At 41.2% G+C, this 21,813-nt stretch overlaps 1 protein-coding gene across 2 annotated transcripts in view; it reads right to left on the bottom strand.

Annotated features, from left to right (window-relative positions):
- ZZEF1 (zinc finger ZZ-type and EF-hand domain containing 1) overlaps window positions 1-21,813 on the bottom strand; it is a 130,135-nt gene that overhangs the window by 52,043 nt on the left and 56,279 nt on the right. For both annotated transcript variants that reach the window (XM_066363407.1, XM_066363408.1), the window contains exons 13-27: window positions 21,316-21,531; window positions 20,133-20,233; window positions 18,245-18,414; window positions 17,490-17,623; window positions 15,449-15,519; window positions 14,406-14,520; window positions 13,022-13,181; window positions 11,956-12,077; window positions 11,732-11,854; window positions 9,649-9,815; window positions 9,485-9,566; window positions 8,485-8,686; window positions 7,337-7,485; window positions 5,396-5,636; window positions 2,103-2,182 (exon numbers count right to left, since the gene is read on the bottom strand). In XM_066363407.1, coding sequence (XP_066219504.1) covers window positions 2,103-2,182; window positions 5,396-5,636; window positions 7,337-7,485; window positions 8,485-8,686; window positions 9,485-9,566; window positions 9,649-9,815; window positions 11,732-11,854; window positions 11,956-12,077; window positions 13,022-13,181; window positions 14,406-14,520; window positions 15,449-15,519; window positions 17,490-17,623; window positions 18,245-18,414; window positions 20,133-20,233; window positions 21,316-21,531 — 2,133 coding nt within the window. The remainder of the gene's footprint in view (window positions 1-2,102; window positions 2,183-5,395; window positions 5,637-7,336; window positions 7,486-8,484; window positions 8,687-9,484; window positions 9,567-9,648; window positions 9,816-11,731; window positions 11,855-11,955; window positions 12,078-13,021; window positions 13,182-14,405; window positions 14,521-15,448; window positions 15,520-17,489; window positions 17,624-18,244; window positions 18,415-20,132; window positions 20,234-21,315; window positions 21,532-21,813) is intronic.

Here is a 21,813-nt window from a genome sequence, read left to right as displayed (position 1 = left end):
GTTATTTGGGAGGGGTTTGTACCATGACTCTATTATTTAAAAAATTCTAGAACACTGGAGCTGGAGGTGCCCTTGTGTAAGCCTGAACCAGTACAGATAAAGCAGACGTCCAGAGAAGTGAAGGGGCTTCACACATCCAGTGTGCTACAGAGGTTGGGGCAAAATTTGACTTTAGATATGATCTTATTCTACCCTGAATGAGGGGGTACCTCTAAGTGATGCCTAGATGGCCAGACAGACGATGGTGCTCCTAGCACCAATGCAGGCAATGGTCACAATGTGACCACAGTGCTGACAACCCAGGCAAAAGGCTATGTGTGATTTATGAGAGACCAAAATCTTGGAGAGAAAGCTGGCATCTTGTCCAACTGTCAGCAGTCTATCCTATGCTAAACCAGAAGCACAATCTACAATGTGCCTTGTCAACTGCCAAATCTTTTTTACTTGAACAGTTATGTGATAGCTGACTATCAGACACTCTATTTCTTAAACTACTATTGCCTTGGTTTCTCTGTCAGCACGCTCTTCTGAGTATCCTCCTTCCATTCTGATGACAACACCTTTTAGAGAGATCCTGTTCATGTTGACTTCCATCTATCTGTTCAGTATTTTTGGACACCAAGTATGTTTCAATTATTGTGGATTCTGTCCAAGGCTGTGTGCTCCTGGATAAACTCATACATTTTTTTTTTATGTGCCTTGACCGCGGGCCTTCAGCAGACCAAGTAACCCTTTGCTTGAGCCAGCGATGTTGGACTCAAGCTGGTGAGCTTTTTGCTCAAACCAGATAAGCCCTCACTCAAGCTGGTGACCTCAGGGTCTCGAACCTGGGTCTTCTGCATCCCAGTCCGACGCTCTATCCACTGTGCCACCGCCTGGTCAGGCAAACTCATACATTTTTTAAAAACTATTATCAATGATTTGAAGTTCTCCTATCTCAACCTTGACATTTCCATGATGCAACAGCTATTTAGACGCTTTCATATTTACTAAATTCTCCAGCTAGATGCCCTAGCTAATGAATATGTCCTCATACTCAACATGTCCCAAAATGAACTTACCTGCCCACTCTCAGATCCAAGACCATCTTTCCTCTCCTGGTCAGTGTTTCTGTCACCCACCAAGTCACCCAAACCAGGAAGATGGGAACCGTCCTAAATTTCATCTTCCTGTTCACCACTCACAACAATCACAAAGTCTAATTATTTTATCATCTAAGTAGCAGAAGCCTATTCTCATCTAATGATCACAGTCTCCTACTTTCAATCTCATGATCCATCCTCTACTAGATTAAAGATTATTTTCCCAATTACTGTACAATATTTAAGATGATTGTCAATATATAAAAAAGAATACTGATTTTTGGTATTCATCTCCATACCCAAGAAATAAAAATAATTCTCCTGATTTTTGTGTCTATCAATTCCATGCATTTGTATAATTTTACTACATATTTATGTACATTACACATAGATTTGGTTGGTGTTTAAGCTTTCTATAAGGAATATATACCTATGCATTCTTCTACAACTTACTATTTTTTGCTCACCATCATGTTTGAGACCATCCATGCTGATACATATAGCTCTGTTTCATTCACTTTCCTTGTGGTATAGTACTGCTATTATCATTTTACATTATAATATAGTAGTATATAATATTATAATATACAGTCTTTTTGTCCATTCTCCTACCTTGATCTTCTAGTTTACTGCTGTCACAAAGAATGCTGCAGAATCACTCTTCTAAAATGCAGAAAGGCCTCTCCCCTGACTAAACCACAAGTGGCTGCCCAGTATCTAAAGGAATGCTTTCCCTCTGGTCCAGAGATTCTACAGGGTGCCCTTTGGGGTTACTAAGGATGTAAGGGGCTCAACTGAATCCTGTCTACTCTGAACAGTCTCAACACTCACCAAACTATTATTTCAAGGGTTCTATATTATTTTACATTCATCACATCGCTAAACTTTAGTTTAAAAATATTCCTAAAATTGTATTCTTAAGAAGAGTTACTCATCTAACTTCCACAATATCAAAAATAAATAAATTTCATGATATTATGGTGGGAAATTATAAAAATCACATGCAAAGGAAAATCTTACCATCCATATTCGAATCCCATCTGCCAAGGAATACACCTGTGCAAACTCCTCAGTCAGGGCTGTCTTGCCCCCACTGTTTACTGGGGAAAAGAGAGACCAAGAGATTGTATTCAGTTAACACAAACCACTACTGCAACATTAAGCATAAACTACCTTCTAATCTAACCAACAGAAAAGTTCTTTCCCTGACACGCACACATTGGTGGTTAAAAGAGGCTTGGGAGAAAAAATGATAAATTAAGCCACAAATAGCTGTAATGAGTTCTGTGTTACTTCAAACTAACTTTTTTCAAATGGACAACACGTGAAACGAACATACTATTAAAGTTAGTAAAATATTAAAAATAAAAATATGAAGATACACAAAATATTAAAGGTAAAAAAGACTAAAAGGGAGTAAAAGATAATGATTGACATGCAAGTGTTCATGATTTATATTAAGTAAAAAAAAGCTGGTTATAAAGCGCTATAAATGAAATTGTCTTATTTAAAAAGAATATATATTAAAAACATAATTAGTCTGACCAGGCAGTGGCACAGTGGATAGAGCGTTGGACTGGGATGTGGAAGGACCCAGGTTCGAGACCCTGGGGTTGCCAGCTTGAGCGTGGGCTCATCTGGCTTGAGCAAAAAGCTCACTAGCATGGACCCAAGGTCACTGGCTTGAGCGAGAGGTTGCTCAGTCTGTTGAAGGCCCGTGGTCATGGCACATATGAGAAAGCAATCAATGAACAACTGAGGTGTCGCAACGAAAAACTGATGATTGATGCTTCTCATCTCTCTCCATTCCTGTCTGTCTGTCCCTATCTATCTCTCTATCTGACTCTCTCTGTCCCTGTAAAAAAACAAAAATCAAAAAACAAAAAAAACCACAACTTAATTAAATTTAATTTTTAAATTAAAAGAAACATATATAGGGTGGGGTAAAAGTAGGTTTACAATTGTTTGTATGAAAAATAATAGTTGGCCCTGGCTGGTTTGCTCAGTGGTAGAGTGTCAGCCGGCATGTGGATGTCCCGGGATCGATTCCCAGTCAGGGCTCACTTCTCCACCCCACCCCCTCTGCTTCTCTCTCTCTCCCTCCCCCTCCTGCAGGCATGGCTTGATTAGAATGAGTTGGCCCTGGATGCTGAAGATGGCTCCATGGCCTCCACCTCAGACACTAAGAAGAGCTTGGTTATTGAGCAATGGAGCAATGCCCCAGATGGGCAGAGCATCGCCTTCTAGTGGGCTTGCTGGGTGGATCCCAGTCAGGGCACATGTGAGAATTTGTCTCTGCCTCCCCTCCTCTGACTGAATAATAATAATAATAATAAGATAATAAATAATAATACAGGAATAAACTCTGTGTTTCATGTACTACTATCTGTAAACTTACTTTGGCCCTACCCTGTACATATACATGTGTGTGTGTACATATATACATACATAAATATAACTGGATAAAAGGCTAGGTAGATATATAGAAAAATGTAGTAGAGGTGTTCTCAAAGTGGTGAGATTATAGTTGATAATTATTTTAAGCTTTTCTGTATTTTTAAGTTTCCACACAAATGGGTATTATTTTTATAATTAGAAAAATGACAAAAAAATTTTTTAGAGAAAGACCTGCCCTTTCTCTTCATCTAAAAACCAAAGGATAATATATGTACTAGAACAGTGTGAAGGTGTTATTAAACCAATGTGTAATGCAATAAATATTTTCTGAATGTCTAGAATATGCTGGGCTCTAAATCAGGCTCTAGGAATACAATGCTGAAAAAAACAGATATGGTCCCTGGCCTCACGTATCTATTAGTCTAGTTAGGAAACTTCTTCCATACATTTCTAACCCAAAAGAATAACCAATTTTTAGACAAATATGAGCAAATTAGCTAGACAAGGACCATTCTCTAGCTCAGTCTTAAGGAACCTACAAATTGCCCTTAAAGTCAGGAATAGAAAGAACTGAAACCAAGTATGTCTTCTTCAAAGCAACAATGGTAGGTATTCTCAGAAAAACCTGTTTTCAGTAAAATATTTCTAATTCTCTACTGCAAATAATTATGTGATATATGAACATGATTTGAAGAGGAACTGTAGAACTCTCTCCCCCGTCGGAAACTTTCTGCTTCTCAGCTTTTAACTCACAAAGCTTTTACCCCTCTACTGAAAGTTCCCACAGGTAACAATGATCGTCCAGCTCTCTAACTACAATTTGATTATGAAACATATACTGAATTTTTTTTTTCCCAAAACCATACAGGTCATGTTGTCCCCCATCCCCCAGTAGAGATATAGTCTTCCTTAAGACAGTTGTTTCCATAAATTACTCATGTCTTAGTATAGTTTTATTTATTTGAGGAACTTCTTAAAGGAGATATTAGTATTTGAGGGAGTAATCAAGAAGTTTTGGAAATCAGGAAATAAATTCTGCAATATGAGATGCAAAGAACTCAGCAATACCAGTAGCAGTTATAATCATTTCAATATTAATATCAATAATAATGATAATAAGAGCAACAGTCAATTACCTACTCTTATGGAAGGAGGTATCTGTTCCTACTTACTTCATCTGCACTATGGAAAGAACACAAACCCTGCCAAAGTGCTTGGGAAAACCCCATACCTCATCTTTAGGTAGGGTCTGAAATGTTTTTCCTCTGAAGGATTATAAATGGAGAAAGACTCTCCTACTGTGGGCCCTGTCAGGCCGCAGGCTACATACATAGCACATACACAGAGACAGTAGCCCTGGCAGAAAGAAATGGTGGAGCAGGCTGTCAACAAAGGAAGCCGAGCAGGGATGGTGCTACAAAGAAGCTGCAAGTCTAAAGAACATCAACAGTTTTCTCCTTAGTTATGGACACATTCAATTACCTAAACAATTTTTTTAATTGGAATTTGTTAGAATGTTGGAGCTCATCAAATCTAAACATTTACAGATAAGGATACTAAGGAGCAGAAAGGCTGTCTGATTAACCTGAAGCTGCACAACTTCTAGTTTTTGAGCTGGTACTATAACCAAGTTAAGGTTTCTTTCCATTAAACTTCTTGGTAGTTTTCCATAAGAATTTTAGATAAAACAGATTACCTGCTAGTTAGGAAACTCAAGGCTACTTGCCATATACTCCAGCCAGCTAACTATAAATTGATCATCAATCTTTTGACTGGCAAAGTAGACCTAACAAGATCAAGTCTATAATTATTGAAATAGTTTTATATTTCAAAATATTTTATTCACTTAAGATAAGCTTTCTTAAAACTTAGCAATTGGCCTTCGGATTAAAAATATTCCCTGTAATATAAGTTACCATATTTTTGCAGCTTCTCATATAAGCCTGGAGTGCGATACACCAGAGCAGCAAAGGTGGCGTTCACAGCTTGATCAATAGTGGAACCAGCAACTATATCTGTCTTTGGGGCCTGTTTTCTACATGCCTGTATGAATCCTTTGAAAAGTTCTGAATATGGCCCACAGAAGTTCTGGGCAGGATCTGACTGTGCAAATTCAAGAAGAAAACGGTGGAAGGGATCATCAGGGATGTTCTTAACCTGGAACAACATCAACAACAAAACCATCACGTTTAAGACATTTGTTCAAAAAATAAAGTTTACTAAACACCTACTAGGCCAAAGCAAAAGTATAAAACACAGTGCATACTCTCAGGAAGTTCAAATCTATTTTGGGGAGATCAGACAGGTATATGGGTTAAAAAAAAAAGGTAAACAAAAACAAAACATTAAAAGCATTAAAACTGGCATTACCATAAAGCAAAAGATTATGAAGTACCAAATGCCTAGAAGGGACACTCACTGCTGAGAATTCACAGGAGAGAATTCCTGGCAAGTTAAAGTAATTGAGAAAAGCCTTCTGGAGAAATGGGCTTTGGACTGGACCGTGAAGACTGGGCAGTTTGGCCCTGAGGAACATAAACATTAGCAGAAGTTAAAGAGTCAGCAGGGAGACTGACCTGGCCTGAAGTCTCAGCTGGGGAGTGGTGGGAACTAGAGTCAGATAAGTAAGGTGAAAGGAGACTGTAGAGAGCCTTGACTGTCACACTGAGGAGTTTAGACTTCTCCCTGTGGGCAATGGGGAGCCATTAATGGTGCTTGGCAGTGGAATGACAAGATAACGCAGTATTTAAAAAAATATATTGGTAGGTACCAATGTAACAATGCAAGTGCAAGATGAGGGCCTGATAAAGATGGAGACAGAGGGAATGAAAAAAGATGAACATCACAAGGAAAAATCCATAGGGCTTGCAACTGACTGGATAGAAAGGGGAGAATGAGGTGGAATAAGGTGATGCCAGGGAATAGCGACTCAGTGCCCAGGAAAACAATAATGATGCTAATAGAGTGTGCATTTGGGAGGGGGGACATCCTGGGTTTACACTTCTGAGTTAAAGGGAGTCGGAACACTAAAATGAAAATACCTAACAGGAAGATGAAGGTACACGACGAGTCTGGGAGAAGAACCGGAGCCGGACACTGACATTTAGGAACTACTCACACAGAAGTGACAGCAGAAGAGAGAAGAGAGGATGGAGTCTGGTGGGCTGTGGGGAAGCGAAGAAAGTCTGAATTAAGCCTACCCTTTAGAGAAGTCGAGAAATAAGAGAGGTCAGTAAGAGGCGGATGTAGCAGTTAAGATGTGAGAGAAGACAGTGTGCTAACATGGCATCAAAAGAAGAGAGTCTGAGGGACCAAACTGAACAGAGAAGTAAAGGAGAGGAGGAGTCCCTGCATTCAACAATTAACTGAACAACTTGAGGGTGGGGGTGGGGTGAGGGGAGAGGGGAGGAGGGAGGAAAACTAGTAGAGCAGAGAAGGGGGAAGGAGAGATAAAAAAGAGACAGTGGGTAAACCTATTTAGTGTTTTATATACTATAAGCCTAAATAATGTGCTACCATTCCATGGAGAATAAACAGTACAACATAAATCATTTACTCTAAAACTTAACTCAATGGAGACTAGAAATAGACTAAACTTATTTGTTTAATAACTTCATCAAGATAGACTGACTGAGCACTAAAGAATTATCCATTCATTATTTCTGAGCACACATTACACACTGGCCCCTGTGGTAGACAGCAGGGACACCAAATGAAAGAGAAATAGTTTCTGCCCTCAAGGAGCTAACAGCTTATAGCGGGTGATTAGATAAAAACACAAACATTTATAACTTAAAGTATTAACTATTAGTAAACATTTTCCATTCCAAACAGAAAGACAACAGAAGAGTACATACCTCCTTACTATCCTGTTGTGGATGAGTGGGCCAGCTTGCTCCTAATCCCAACTCTGGACAGATTTGATGCCTGAAGACAGGTTTCCACAAGGGGGAGTTTAGGACTAATGTCATTTTTGCCTGAGGCACTGCCATGTTACTTCCTAATTCTGGAAAGAGAAGGTTTATGAGAGCTCCATTTTTTCCTTACTGTACTAAAAATCTTTGAACTGATAAAGAAAAGGTTTAAAAAACTTCGGACATTATTAAGTCTTGGAGGAATTCACCCACGTTTACTAGAATGTAACTGTAAACTTCATGAACGTACTCCCCAGATGGACCCAAACCATATGGATGGCCTGAACGGTGCCCTTCCAGGACAGTTCGGACACAGGGAGCTCTGAAATGACTAATCTGCACAGCAAGCTGAAAACTGCGTGTGGGGTAGGAATGTTTAATTACAGGGAAATGGTCACAATTTGTAAACTGAAGTTAAAATAATAATAATAATAACTAAATAACTTATCATATATTTAATTATTTCTATGTCTGTTACTCTAAAACTTAGCTCCATGGGGACTAGAAATAGACAGAAAAAACAGACATAGAAAAAAACTAGGTGGAAATAAAGGAAAATGTTAATAGCTATCTCTGGGACTAAACATTAAGAATGGCTTTTCTCCATTATATACTTTTTCTATACATATTTTACTTTTATAATCAGAAAAACTCAAAAATCAGAAAAACTCAAAAATGATATAAAGTACTCTAGAAAAGTTTTATTTTATGTAATTTTTATTTCTTGGATGAATTTCATAACTAAGTTAAAGAAAACCCTTTAAGACGAGATCCACATTCACATATTTACATAACTACCCACATAAAGGGATATAAAATGAATTGATCCCATACCTCTACCTTCTTGTTGCAGTATACAACTCACTTACAGAAAAAGAAATGATGCGCTGCTAAAAACCAGCTCCCTCCCCACTTTTCCTCAGCCGCGGTGTCAGACATTTTATTATGGGTTCGGTTTAAAGGAAACCGAAAGGGAATTTTATCAGTACCTTTGCTCCTCCATTGTGTGGAGGCAACTTAACCAGAGAGAGTACCCCCTGATTTGTCAACGTGGCTGCAGCAGGAAGGGAAGGATGGGCATGCAGACTTACGATGCACAGACTTGAGTGCCATGCACTGGGAAGCAAGGCGCCCCATCAGTCGGGAGACGAGAAGCTGCAAATCCAACCCCCAAGACACAGCAACATCAGGTAGGCCATATGCAGTAACAGTGAATTTGTAGCCCCACTCATTGTTACTGCTGTCTGAGTGAAAGAGAAACTGTAGCCGAGGACCAGCCTTAAAGGTCACTTTCTAGAAATAAACAAAAAAGTGATGTGGTCAAACTGATTTGAGAAGGCAGCATTTCAGTAAAAAATTAGAATGTTCTTCATGACTCAAAAAATCTAAACTTAAAATTGGGTTATAATTTCACCATTATATCTTATCACCCCCACCGAAGCTACTAAAGAAGATATGTACAATGGGGGATTAAAACAGAAGAAGCAAAGTCGGAAAAAACTGCTAATCAGTTTTCTAAACCTTGATACACACCTGCCCACTGCCTACTCAGCCAGAGCTCACACTTATCCATTTCTTTGCTCCCATCCATCACCATTGACAGCAGAGGCAAGGTCAACAGTGAAGAACAGAATCTTCCTGCCCCAGAGATCATGCAAACCTAATTGTGAGGTGGGCTCTTGGTTTTCACTACCACGCCTGGGCCTTCCTGGACCCACTGGCCCTTCTTACTAAGGATCACAACTCCCCATTCACTCTGGACACTGTGATAAAAGCAGGGGCTGGCAAACTTTTCCTATGAAGAGCCAGATAGTAAATCATTAGGCTTTCTGGGCTATAAATCTCTGTTCTGACTACTCAAGCTATAGATAATACATAAACAGTGGGCATGGCTGTGTTCAAAAAGCACTTTATTTACAAAACAGGTGACAGAATGTAGTTTGCAGAATCTGATATAAATTCTTTCTTTTAGAAATGTATAATATAAATGCTTCTCTTCAAAGACCATATACCTACTACCCTCTGGGGGATGCCAAAAGGAAAAGACCTGATGCAGGAAGCATTTTCTCTCCTTCTGAGAATACCACTCACCTGCGGCCATTTATCAGTGCCAACTTTTGTGTCATATCGTGTTTTACCACCTCTAGTGTCGGTAAATTCCAGATAATCATACCTGTGAAAGCATAATCTCTATCACTTTCTTTCTCTCAATTTTGGTGTGTTATTGCTTGGGAAAAAAGAAATGTGAGTTTTACCTTTTTTCAGTTTCACATCTCTCATCAAATTCCACCTCAAAATAGGTTGCCCCTGGGCTAACAAAGACAGACACCTCATGGCAATTATTTTCATAGTTGTGGGCAGACTCCTTAGTCCATGTATGTAACACCACTGGCTGTTCCTGTTGCCAAGTCTCTACATCCAGCTATGCAAACAAACGAGTCAAGAAAGAAAGGTTTTTATCACTTATATCCAGCCATACACAGTAGACTGTGTTTTCTGTATCAGTGATTCAGACAGCCTTTGACATCCCTACACAGATCATCACAAAGGATAAAAATATACCTGACAGCCCTAGCCGGTTGGCTCAGCAGTAGAGCATTGGCCTGGTGTGTGGAAGTCCTGGGTTCAATTCCCAGCCAAGGCACACAGGAGAAGTGCCCATCTGCTTCTCTACCCTTCACCCTCTCCTTTCTCTCTGTCTCTCTCTTCCCCTCCTGCAGCCAAGGCTCCATTGGAGCAAGGTTGGCCTGGGTGCTGAGGATGGCTCCATGGCCTCTGCCTCAGGTGCTAGAATGGCTCTGGTTGCAATGGAGAAACGCCCCAGATAGGCAGAGCATTGCCCCTAGTGGGCATGCTGGGTGGATCCCAGTCAGGCGCATGTGGGAATCTGTCTCTTTGCCTCCCTACTTCTCACTTCAGGAAAAAATAAAAAAATAAAAAATACACACACACACACCTGACATTCCCACCTATGTATATAGCTCATCATGCACTTACAAATCAGCAGAGTAGACATGTGGTTTTTACTGCACTGTAATGATTCTGTAATTAGCTTTTATTTTCTAATTATAACAGAACTATTTCTTACAAATCACTACTAGCATGAATTTATGGTGGAAAAAGCACTGAGTTAGAAATTTAAAAACCTTAAATCCTATTTGTGCCTTTGGCAAATTTGAGCCCATCAACTCTCCTCCCTCATCCCCCTTTTTAAATTTAGTCTTTGCCTTTTTACCTTTAAAACAGGCTTTCTTTCTTTTTTCTTTTTTTTAAGTGAGAGAGAAACAGACAGACACAGACAGGGACAGAGAGACAGGAAGGGAGAGAGATGAGAAGCATCAACTCTTTAGTTGTTTATTGATTGCTTTCTCATATGTGCCATGAGGGGGGAGGGGTGGTTCCAGCTGAGCCAGTGATCCCTTGCACAGGCCAGCAACTTTAGGCTCAAGCCAAAGACCTTGGGCTCCAAGCCAGTGACCTTTGGGTTCAACGATGGGGTCATGTCTATGACCCACACTCAAGCCAGTGACCCCATGCTCAAGCAGGCGACCTCGGGGTTTTGAACTGGGGTCCTCAGTGTCTCAGGACGATGTTCTACCCACTGTGCCACCACCTGGTCAGGCAAGACCAACCCTTCTAATTTGCCTTTCAACACACATTTTCACTTCCAGACTTTAGTCTAGTTATTTACTTACATGGTTTTTTATATAACTCAATGTGTTATAAAATGATGAAATCAATCTATGCACAGCTTCCTCTGTGTCTCCTTTCAATCACTGATAGCATCAAATCAACTCAAACTGGCATTTATCCTTGTTGGTAAAACCATTGATAAAACACAGGGGGTTGGCCTTGGCCTGTGGCTCAGTGGGTAAGAGTGTCACTTTGGCGTATGGACATCTTGGGTATTAATTCTTGGTCAGAGCACAGAGGAGAAGCAACTATCTGCTTTTCCTTCTCTCTCCTCCTCCCCCTTCTTTCCCTGTTCCCTTCCTGCAGCCAGCGGCTCCATTGGTTCCAGCATAGCCCTGGGTGCTGAGAATAGCTCTGCTGGCCTGAGAGCATCAGCTCAGGAGCTAAAAATAGCTTGGTACTCAAGAATTGGCCCTAGAAGGGGTTGCCAGGTAGATCCCGGTTGAGGCACATGTGGGAGTCTGCCTCACTCTCTCCCTGCCTCTCACCTAAAAAATATATATATATATAAGGGGTCCTCTAGACGCAACTTATTCATCCATGTAAATCTGTACACATGGTAGGTTTCACATGGTAGGTTTCATTAAGTATGGTTGCATCACTAAGAGGGGATACACAGCAGGTTCAAGGGCCAACACGAGTTACCTTATTCAGTCCTCCTTCAGGGTCACTGCAGAGCCTCTTCAACAACTCTGTTAGGGTACTGAATTCCCTTAAGAGTGTGCAGTGGGAAATGTCTAAAGGGCAAAAGTCCAGCAGAAAGATTACCTAAAGGAAGATAAATGAAAAGTGTCCGCCTCAGGCTCTGTTTGGGGATACAGGTCACCAAACCCCACCTGCCCTTTAAAATGGCTGCCACTCTGTCTTACCAGTTGACGAGCTGCCATTGAAAACACCGAATTACATAATTTTTCTACTATGGTTTTTCCACTATACTGTGACAAAAGGGATTCCAAAATCACTCTCATGCTTGCCAGAAACTGTTCCACATCTACCAAAACATAAAGAAAACAATATTTTACAGGGTTGCAATATCGCTTCCTTGGTCATCATCAAGGGCAAGCCATCACAAGCCATCACAAAAGCTGTAAAGGAGAGTCCACATCAGAAAGACCATGAAGTGTCACACAGATGCTTCCTCTGGGCAAGAGAAGCAGTGCAAATCTCAGCAAGAGTACCTTTAAAGTGAATAATTCCTTTGATTTTACTTTTTTGTTTCTGCTTCTGTTCAAAGAAGTAGAGACATCATTTCTGTAAGTGAAGTCACATCGATGACCAATCCCACTGCTGATTTCCCTTTGTTTACTACAATGGGCCCATCATTAGGTGTGCCACACAATGGGACAAGCTTTAGGTGGCAGGGCTCAACAGTGTAAGCAATTTTTGTCACAGCTGCTGAGACCAAATTTGATGGAAATTTTCCACATACAATTTCTCAGAACCTGCTGACTTACATATAATTGTCTGTGGGTTTACGGGACATGAATCTGAGTAATTTTGGTAATAAGCAAACATCACCACAGTGCTCGCACACCTTAGACTTTAAAAGTTTGAAACTTTCCTCTTTCAACAACTTGATGAAAACAAGGATGATGGACTACTAAAGAGTATATCATCTAGGAGTGCTGTCTGATTAAAAGGGAAATGTATAGGCTGTGAAATGACCCAACCCTACCTTTAAAAACTTAGGCATAAAAAAACAAAACAAAAAAAACCAACTTAGGCATACTACCACACTCACAGTAAACTTTGGGCAAAAAGATACACTACAGAATTCTATTTTAAGAACAAAACAACCCCAAACTAAATCTGATTTGTATTAAGAAAAGAAAACCATATGCACATTCAGTGAGTGAGTACTAAAAAGTGAGAACATACACAGAGTCAAAACCCAAACACCTCTCTGTTTTCATGGATTTTTGTTCTGAAACTCACATTTTTCAATAAGGTCAATGGCAAGCTCTTTGGCTCCGGGGTCCGTGCTCTTCAGCTGCAGGTAGCACCAGGAGAGCAGGCTGCCTTGGACAGACCAGAAAAGAGAGAAGAGCACAGAGCCAACCTCTGCTTGGGCCCTGCTGAGCATCAACAGTTCACACTACAAGGGAGGAAACAAAGAGAAAGTGTTTACAACAAGGCCATTCACTGTATGCAGCCAAGGGCATTTTTTAAGACAGCAGCTGTCACTGGCAAAAAAAAAAAAAAAAAATTCTAGGGAAGTGGGAAATGGTCACAAAAGAGCCTTCAACCCAGAAGTGACCAAGAAAGAGATATTATGAAACCTCTTTTGCCCTTAGCTTTTCAGAACCTTCACAAATGGTGTTTACACTATCACTATAAGGCTCCTTCTGTCCCTCAGGAACTTGACTCCACCAATTATCGCTTTTCCCTCTCACATCTTCAAATCCCCTTTCTCTCTGGCTCCTTCACCTAAGCATTCAGTCAAATCGATTCCACCTTAAAAAACAATTCTTTTTCCCCTATGGCTCTCTAACCATCTTCTTTATTCTCAGATGTTGCTCTGAAGAGTCAGTCACCTGATATCCAGGAATAAACTCTTGCACATAAGATCACAAGATATGTTCATATCATAATTGCTATGTAATTACCCTAAACTGGGAACAACCTAACTATCCCTCCAAAATACAGAGGATAAATTAATTGTGGCATATTCATAAAGGAAACATTGTGTGCACATGCATCAACATGGATGAATCTCAAAAACGCTGCTGAGTGAAGAAAACATGTCACAAAAGTGTCTCCTCATTTATTTGCAGAAGCTGGCTAATTAGGAGCCAAGGCAGGCTGGGAAACCTCATATGTAATGGTCACAGGATCAAAGTAACATGCATACTGCAAAGGAGTGCTAAATGGGGAGGCACAGTGACTGCTGTATTATATATATATAATATATATATATATATATTTATTTACTTATTTTTTTACAGAGACAGAGAGAGAGTCAGAGAGAGGGATAGACAGGGACAGACAGACAGGAACAGAGAGAGATGAGAAGCATCAATCATCAGTTTTTCGTTGCGACACCTTAGTTGTTCATTGATTGCTCTCTCATATGTGCCTTGACCGTGGGCTTTTAGCAGACTGAATAACCCTTTGCTCAAGCTAGCGACCTTGGGTCCAAGCTTTGCTCAAACCAGATGAGCCCACGCTCAAGCTGGCGACCTTGGGGTCTCGAACCTGGGTCCTCCGCATCCCAGTCCGACGCTCTATCCACTGCGCCACTGCCTGATCAGGCATGACTGCTGTATTATGTGCTCCTAAAAGCATAAGGCAAAGAGAACAGAGAGCAGCCCTCAGTTACCTCCCGAGCAGCAACAGAGAGGAGCGTCCTCATGACTGCCAATACTTCGCTGATATTCATATCAGCCAGGTCGCTCTTCTCAGGTAAAAGCACAAGGCCGCCTGGATCCTTATCACTGAAAGAACAAAAACTAGTCATGACACCTTGTTTCAGGGAGTGGAATTACATGCTTTTTATATTAAAAGATTCAAAAAAAGAACCTAGCAAGACTTCAGTGTCAGCTCAATGGGATGTGAGAAATTTGGGTCAGGAAAAAAGTCATGGTCCTGCTGGGTGTGGGCTACTGTCAGTCCACATTTGTCCTTATGTAAGCATGGGCCCATAAATCCTCAAGTCCTTAGAAGAGATTCCGAGGAATGTATCTGATGAATAAATCACTTTGACCGCCAATAAAAAATACACCTAACCTGATAATTACTAACTTGACAATCTGGGCTAATCATTCCTGTATCTTCAAAGGTTCTTTACATGACAACCTAGACCTCTTTCATCATCCCTGATACTCGACTCTGAACACATTTCATAGAGCCCTCTAAGTCTGACATCCACATCAAGCATAGTCTGACTTGCAGAACTAATAGCTCAGGCTATTAGTTCTGTCTTCAAGAGTCTAAACCTTCACTAATGCAGCCTACAAGCCCCTTAGTCAAGCATGCAGAACCCTCCAAGCCATCCCCTCTGGCACACATCTCTTGCTAAACTACCATTCTGCAGTTGGCTTTTAAAGTAATTGGGTTTTTAGACTTCAGCACAGGACTTCAGTTTTTGTTTTCAAAGATTACTTAGAAAATGAAGTATTCAAAGAAATCCTTAGTGGGTTCAACTCTAAACTGTCTTATAATAACTGGGACTTAGATTAAGCTCTGGACAATACTATTATTCTCCCACTACTTTAGTCATTCCTGTGACACATGGTATCTCACTCCAGAAACCTGGCTGAGCAGAGAGGGGAGAATCTGGTTACTCCAAAAGCACATGAAAAAGAGGATAGACTTTGAAAAGATTTAAAATATTGAGCAGTTGAAAGTAATTAATAAACTTACCTAAAATATGTGCACAGTGAGCGGAAAGTGAGCTGCAGGGACTGCTTGTGTTCCTGCTCAGTGACATTTTTCTAGAAAAGAAACTGTACATTCAGAAAATCTATTCCATGACATTCCAATGACTTACAACAGCACAAAATGCCACTGCCCGTTGTTGCCAAGCATGAGGAAGCCAGGGTTGGTAAACTACCTCAGAGTGCCCACCTAACACCTGGCATAAAGCTCATCTAAACAGAAGATGGCAGGCTTACTTTTGTTCACTGCTAAAGTTAACATCGAGTTTTCCTGCAGGAAAGCTTGATGCAAATGTTTAAGATGATTATCTCCAAAGGATGTATATATATATATTTTTTTATCACTGAGCAGGCATTTGCAAAAGGAAAGAGCAGGGACCAGGTGCATTTCTTGCAAACTTTCTGTTTTTAAACAGAATCTGGGTTTTCTCTATATAAGCAAGAACGGCCCATGGTGGCAATTATAGAAATCATACCTCCTGATGGAACGACTAGGCTATAGTGGGAGTACTTTAATATTTTCTTAATTCAATTGAACTCCTACTGCTATGCAAGAAACTGAGGGGAATTTGAGACCCAGGGCCCTGACTGACACAGGAGGGTGGGAGAGATAGGATATGGTTACAAACAACAGCAGTGCTGTTTAAATCATCAGAAGGAGAAGGAAAAACAGAACCCTTACCACTTCTGTCAGAGGGATGAGCAAATGGAAAGTGAATGAGCTGCTCTGTTAATAGACAGCAATGTCACTCAAGGGGTCATATGTACTCTCTGTTTTTCACTATGGGACACACACCAGTAAGAAAATTATTTGCTCAGCTGCCTACTAAACTCTTCTGGCAATAGGATAGGACTGAGCTCCACCCATAGTCCACTGGGTCAGGTCAGGGATGCTGTCAAAGATTATAACTCAAAATGTGAAAACTGGACCCTGCTGATATGCAAATTTTTCAGACAGTTGAAATATAACCAAAGCTCCTTCCTCCTCTCTGGAACCTTTCTCAATCATTTAGCCTCAACATGATTCTCTTCTAAGTGTACATGGGTTTAGTTTCTCCTTGTGGCAGGTGTTCTCAACTGAACTGAAGACCTCTGGCACTGGAAACCACATTTTATGCTTCCTTTGTTCTGTCCTTTATTTTTATAGGCTTTTATGCATTACACAGAGTAGTTTTATTACATTTATTAATTAGCCGTTGCATATAGGAATGCCTTTTCAAGATGCTTTATCTAATTTTCAAACTGTTAGTAGTAATTCTATCAGATGCTTATGTACACAGGCAATAAAAAATAATCTATAACCATATTAATAAATAATTCTTATTTGTTTTTGTTTTCGTTATTTTGAAAATTTCTTTTCCCAGTTCTACAGCACTGGCTAGGCCTTCTCTCTCTCTCTTTTTAAAAAATTTTATTTATTCACTTTAGAGATGTGAGAGGGGAAGCGAGAGAAGGAGAGAAGGGCAGGGGAAGGAGCAGGAAGCATCAACTCCCATATGTGCCTTGACCAGGCAAGCCCAGGGTTTCGAACTGGTGATGTCAGAGTTCCAGGTCGACACTATAGCCACTGCGCCACCACAGGTCAGGCCTGGCTAGGCCTTCTAAAATGTCATATTTATCAGGAATAGCATCTATATCAGGGGTCCCCAAACTACGGCCCGCAGGACACACGCGGCCCCCTGAGGCCATTTATCTGGCCCCCGCCGCACTTCCGGAAGGGGCACCTCTTTCATTGGTGGTCAGTGAAAGGAGCACATTGACCATCTCATTAACCAAAAGCAGGCCCAGAGTTCCCATTGAAATACTGGTCAGTTTGTTGATTTAAATTTACTTGTTCTTTATTTTAAATATTGTATTTGTTCCCGTTTTGTTTTTTTACTTTAAAATAAGATATGTGCAGTGTGCATAGGGATTTGTTCACAGTTTTTTTTATAGTCTGGCCCTCCAACGGTCTGAGGGACAGTAAACTGGCCCCCTGTGTAAAAAGTTTGGGGACCCTGATCTATACTTTTAACATAAATAAGTACCATCAGGGTGAAGAGATGGGTCCGTTGGGTCTGTCGATCAGGAAAGAAGACAGCAGCTCCATTGAGAAGAGTATTCCTGACTTCTTGTTTTAATATTTCCATGGGCACAGAGTCTCCATCCACCCTATCCACCACTGACAAAAATGAACAGTGGAATCAGCTTTAATATATTCCATCTATTCACTTACTCTCTATATACTTATATATGTATGTATCTACATTAACTAGTCTATAAACTCATTACTCTCCATTTTGTAGTTTATACCAGAGCAAAGAAATATTTCTGTACAGGCTAAGCAGTAAAATTATTTTTTGTTTGTTTACACTTAAATAATGATTATAACTACTAGTATTAATCTCCTTATTTCCCTTTCCTTTTGAGGCACAACTTGGCAAAGACTTAATAATAACTTACCATGATCACATGTGTTTTATTTTCAATTTATTATTATAATATCTCCCCCTCAATCTACGAAACTCTTCCCAGTGTCTTAGCTGAAGTAAGACTGAAGAGTGTGATAATAACTTCTCTCAGTATGACACAACTATATATCAGAAACCAGGACAAAGTTATTGCTAATGAATGAACACTGAACTCAAAATAATGATTCAAAAGAAGATCAAAAGGAACACTCATTTTCCAAAGAAGGATCCCTTTCCTGTGCTTGCATGATCACAGGAACCCTGCTCCCCATAGCAAGGGGCCCTGCAGGGGACTAGCACAGGACCACACTAGGGAAAACACTGATCCCTACCATCACATAAGTGCGAATAGAGCTCCTTGGCGGCCTCCAGTTCCCCAGGGCTCTGGCGGGGAGTCTTTGCATCCTCGGGGGCAGCCGGGGAGTCTCTCTGCAGCACGGAGAAGCAGCTCTGCAGGAGCTGCAAAAGCAGGGTTTGGGCACAGATGCATTCTTCTCTCGGGCTACAGAAAGATAAAGAACATCAGAGAGCAAAAAGGCAGCTGCTTTTACCCTCCAAAGACAGTCTACAAGGACTCTCCTCTAGGCACCAGGTTCAGTGAAAAGAACACCAACCCAGAGGAATGAAGGTGGAATGAAAAGAATACTGTACTAGGTAGTCTGCAAAGTCAGACCCACCTGACTCTGCCCACAGTGGGGCAAAGAAATACATTTCTAATCCTGTTTCTTCATCTGTAAAACGAGGGTACTGCTGTAATAATTGACCTGCTCATCCCACAAAGCTGTAAGGATAATTATCCACTTTTTTTTTAAATTTAGTGAGAGGAGGGGAGGCAGAGACAGACTCCTGCATGTGCCCCGACCGGGATCCACTGGCAAGCCCACTAAGGGGGCAATGCTCTGCTCATCTGGGGCCTTTCCCTGTTGCTCAGCAACCGAGCTCTTCTTAGCACCTGAGACAGAGGCCATGGAGCCATCCTCAGCGCCTGGGGCCAACTCGCTCCTATCAAGCCACGGCTGTAGGACAGAGGGGGTAGGGTGGGGAGAGAGTGAGAAGCAAGAGGGTGAGGGGTAGAGGGCCCTGGCCGGTTGGCTCAGCGGTAGAGCGTCGGCCTAGCGTGCGGAGGACCCGGGTTCGATTCCCGGCCAGGGCACACAGGAGAAGCGCCCATTTGCTTCTCCACCCCTCTGCCGCACCTTCCTCTCTGTCTCTCTCTTCCCCTCCCGCAGCCAAGGCTCCATTGGAGCAAAGATGGCCCGGGCGCTGGGGATGGCTCTGTGGCCTCTGCCTCAGGCGCTAGAGTGGCTCTGGTCGCAACATGGCGACGCCCAGGATGGGCAGAGCATCGCCCCCTGGTGGGCAGAGCGTAGCCCCTGGTGGGCGTGCCGGGTGGATCCCGGTCGGGCGCATGCGGGAGTCTGTCTGACTGTCTCTCCCTGTTTCCAGCTTCAGAAAAATGAAAGAAAAAAAAAAAAAAAAAAAAAAAAAAAAGAGGGTGAGGGGTAGAGAAGCAGATGGGCGCTTCTCCTGTGCCCTGACCAGGAATCAAACCCAGGACATCCACACGCCGGGCCCACACTCTACCCCTGAGCCAACTGGCTAGGGCCTAAGGATAATCAAATAAGAAAACGTTTGTGAAAATACTGCTCAAGCCCGACCAGGCGGTGGCGCAGTGGATGGAGCGTCGGACTGGGATGAGGAGGACCCAGGTTCGAGACCCCAAGGTCGCCAGCTTGAGCACTGGCTCATCTGGTTTGAGCAAGGCTCACCAGCTTGGACCCAAGGTCGCTGGCTTCAGCAAAGGATTACTCATTCTGCTGAAGGCCCACGGTCAAGGCACATATGAGAAAGCAATCAATGAACCACTAAGGTGTTGCAACGAAAAACTGATGATTGATGCTTCTCATCTCTCTCCGTTCCTGTCTATCTGTCCCTACCTATCCCTCTCTCTGACTCTATGTCTCTGTAAAAAAAAAAAAAAAAGAAAATACTGCTCAAATAAAATGGTTTATAAAAATGTACAATTTCTTTAAAATATTACTTTTTTGTTATATCTATAACTAGGTGTTAAATTCCATAATAACCAATTCTTTTAAATCAGAATAATAAACTAGTAGGAAGTAAAAAAATTTAGAAAAATATTGTCCATTCAGAATAGCAAAGCTCAGTGTCTTCAGTTGTGTTTATATGATTATCACCTTATAACAAATTCTGACCTACTTTTGCTTTAATTTACTGTAAAAATTCCAGAAGATCTGCAAATCAAGACCCGTGAAGTCCAGAAAAGATTTATATTTTAAGCCACTCTCCTTCTGCTGCACCTAAAAAATTATAAAGACCAGAAAAATAAAATTAAAAATGCATTTAGAGATATACCCTAATGGTTCATTTACTTCTCATTGTTAAGAAATGAGGTAGCCACACAGGTAAAATTCTTATATAATAGATGCTTACTCTTAACTACTAAAAAGTCTGTGAATAACTATTTTTGGTATGAAATTTTCTAAAATATGCATGTGTGTGTATGTGGTATACATATGTATGTAAATATATCTATACATATTACACATACACACACACATGCACACGGAGACTACCTGACAGCATAAACACCACATCCCAAACATAAATGAGTCTTTATTGGATGACGATTACTGCCCAGGACTATATTCCAGTATATTTGGACCCTTCCCTGAATGTAGGCTAAAAGACCAATTCTGCTATAAAATGCTCCTGCTATTTCTAAGCCTCTCTCTCTTATTTGCTGCTTTCTGCTGTGATAAGAGAGCTTGAATAACAAAGAACAAACAAACCATATATAGGTAGAGTCCCCAGCCTCTGAATGTGCCCTGAGCAGAATAAAGATCAGGAGTGGTCACTGAGGCACATCACAGAGAGGCCACCACTTAATTCCTGAGATAAATGATGTTTGCTATGGTGATGGCTGTGAGACTCTTCCTTTGAGTGAGCTGTCACTGTGTTTTTATTAGTGATTGTAGAAGTCAGTATCAAAAACAAAAATGGTTTCAAATTCTGACATTATTTGGGTACATTTAGTAAACAAAGAGAATGCACCTACAGTTCAGGAATAATTCTCCTTAAAGAAGACATAAATCCCATAAACTTGCTTCACCTCCCCATTCTAGCACTGGCAATCACAGCTGGTGATCTCTAAGATTCATCTGTATGTCTATTCTAGGAACCCTCACAATAATGGGCATATGCCACTTAGTCTTCCACTGACTGATGCAGACTATCCCACTGTGCTTGGCCTTCCAGTGTCATCACAGCACGATGCCTGCCATACTCATGGCTCCAGCAGGGCCAGGTTTCATTGGTTGGTATGCATTTCTCTGAACACTGTCATTTATTTTCCCAAGTGTAACAAATGAGGAAACACTACCAGGTCGTGGGCAAGCAGCTGGATGAACTGAAGGGTCCTAAGGAGCAGTGTGGCCCCACAGACACTCTCCTCCACGTCCTTTCTGCAGTGAGCACAGATGATGCTCTGTGCTGCTTCTGCTCTCGCAGGCCGGAGGTACCCACTGATGCTCAAGCCTTGTACTCCCAAGCGCTCTGCTGACTCCTGACGGGTGCAGAGGAACTTCACCATCAAATACTAGAAAGGACAAAAGAGATTTAAGGTGAAGAATTCAAAAGTCCTGGATATTGATGGGAGGGAGATAAAGGCCTTTCTGGGAAGTTTCTCATATGACTTTAACAATTTATGAGATACCACTGGGGACACAAATATAAGCCCAGCATCTATAACAAACAGAAAAAAGACAGTATGAATGCTGAATGAAGTCTGGTTTGGGGAAAGACCACAATAAGAGAAATGACATTACTCCCTCTTCAAGGCAAAAACAGGATTAACACAGGATAAATAAGAGAAGGGTAT

Source organism: Saccopteryx leptura, chromosome 2, assembly GCF_036850995.1.
Source record: "Saccopteryx leptura isolate mSacLep1 chromosome 2, mSacLep1_pri_phased_curated, whole genome shotgun sequence".
NCBI classification, from domain to species: Eukaryota; Metazoa; Chordata; class Mammalia; order Chiroptera; family Emballonuridae; genus Saccopteryx; species Saccopteryx leptura.
Note: the sequence above shows the minus strand (reverse complement) of the source record. Positions and strands in the feature narration are given on the sequence as shown.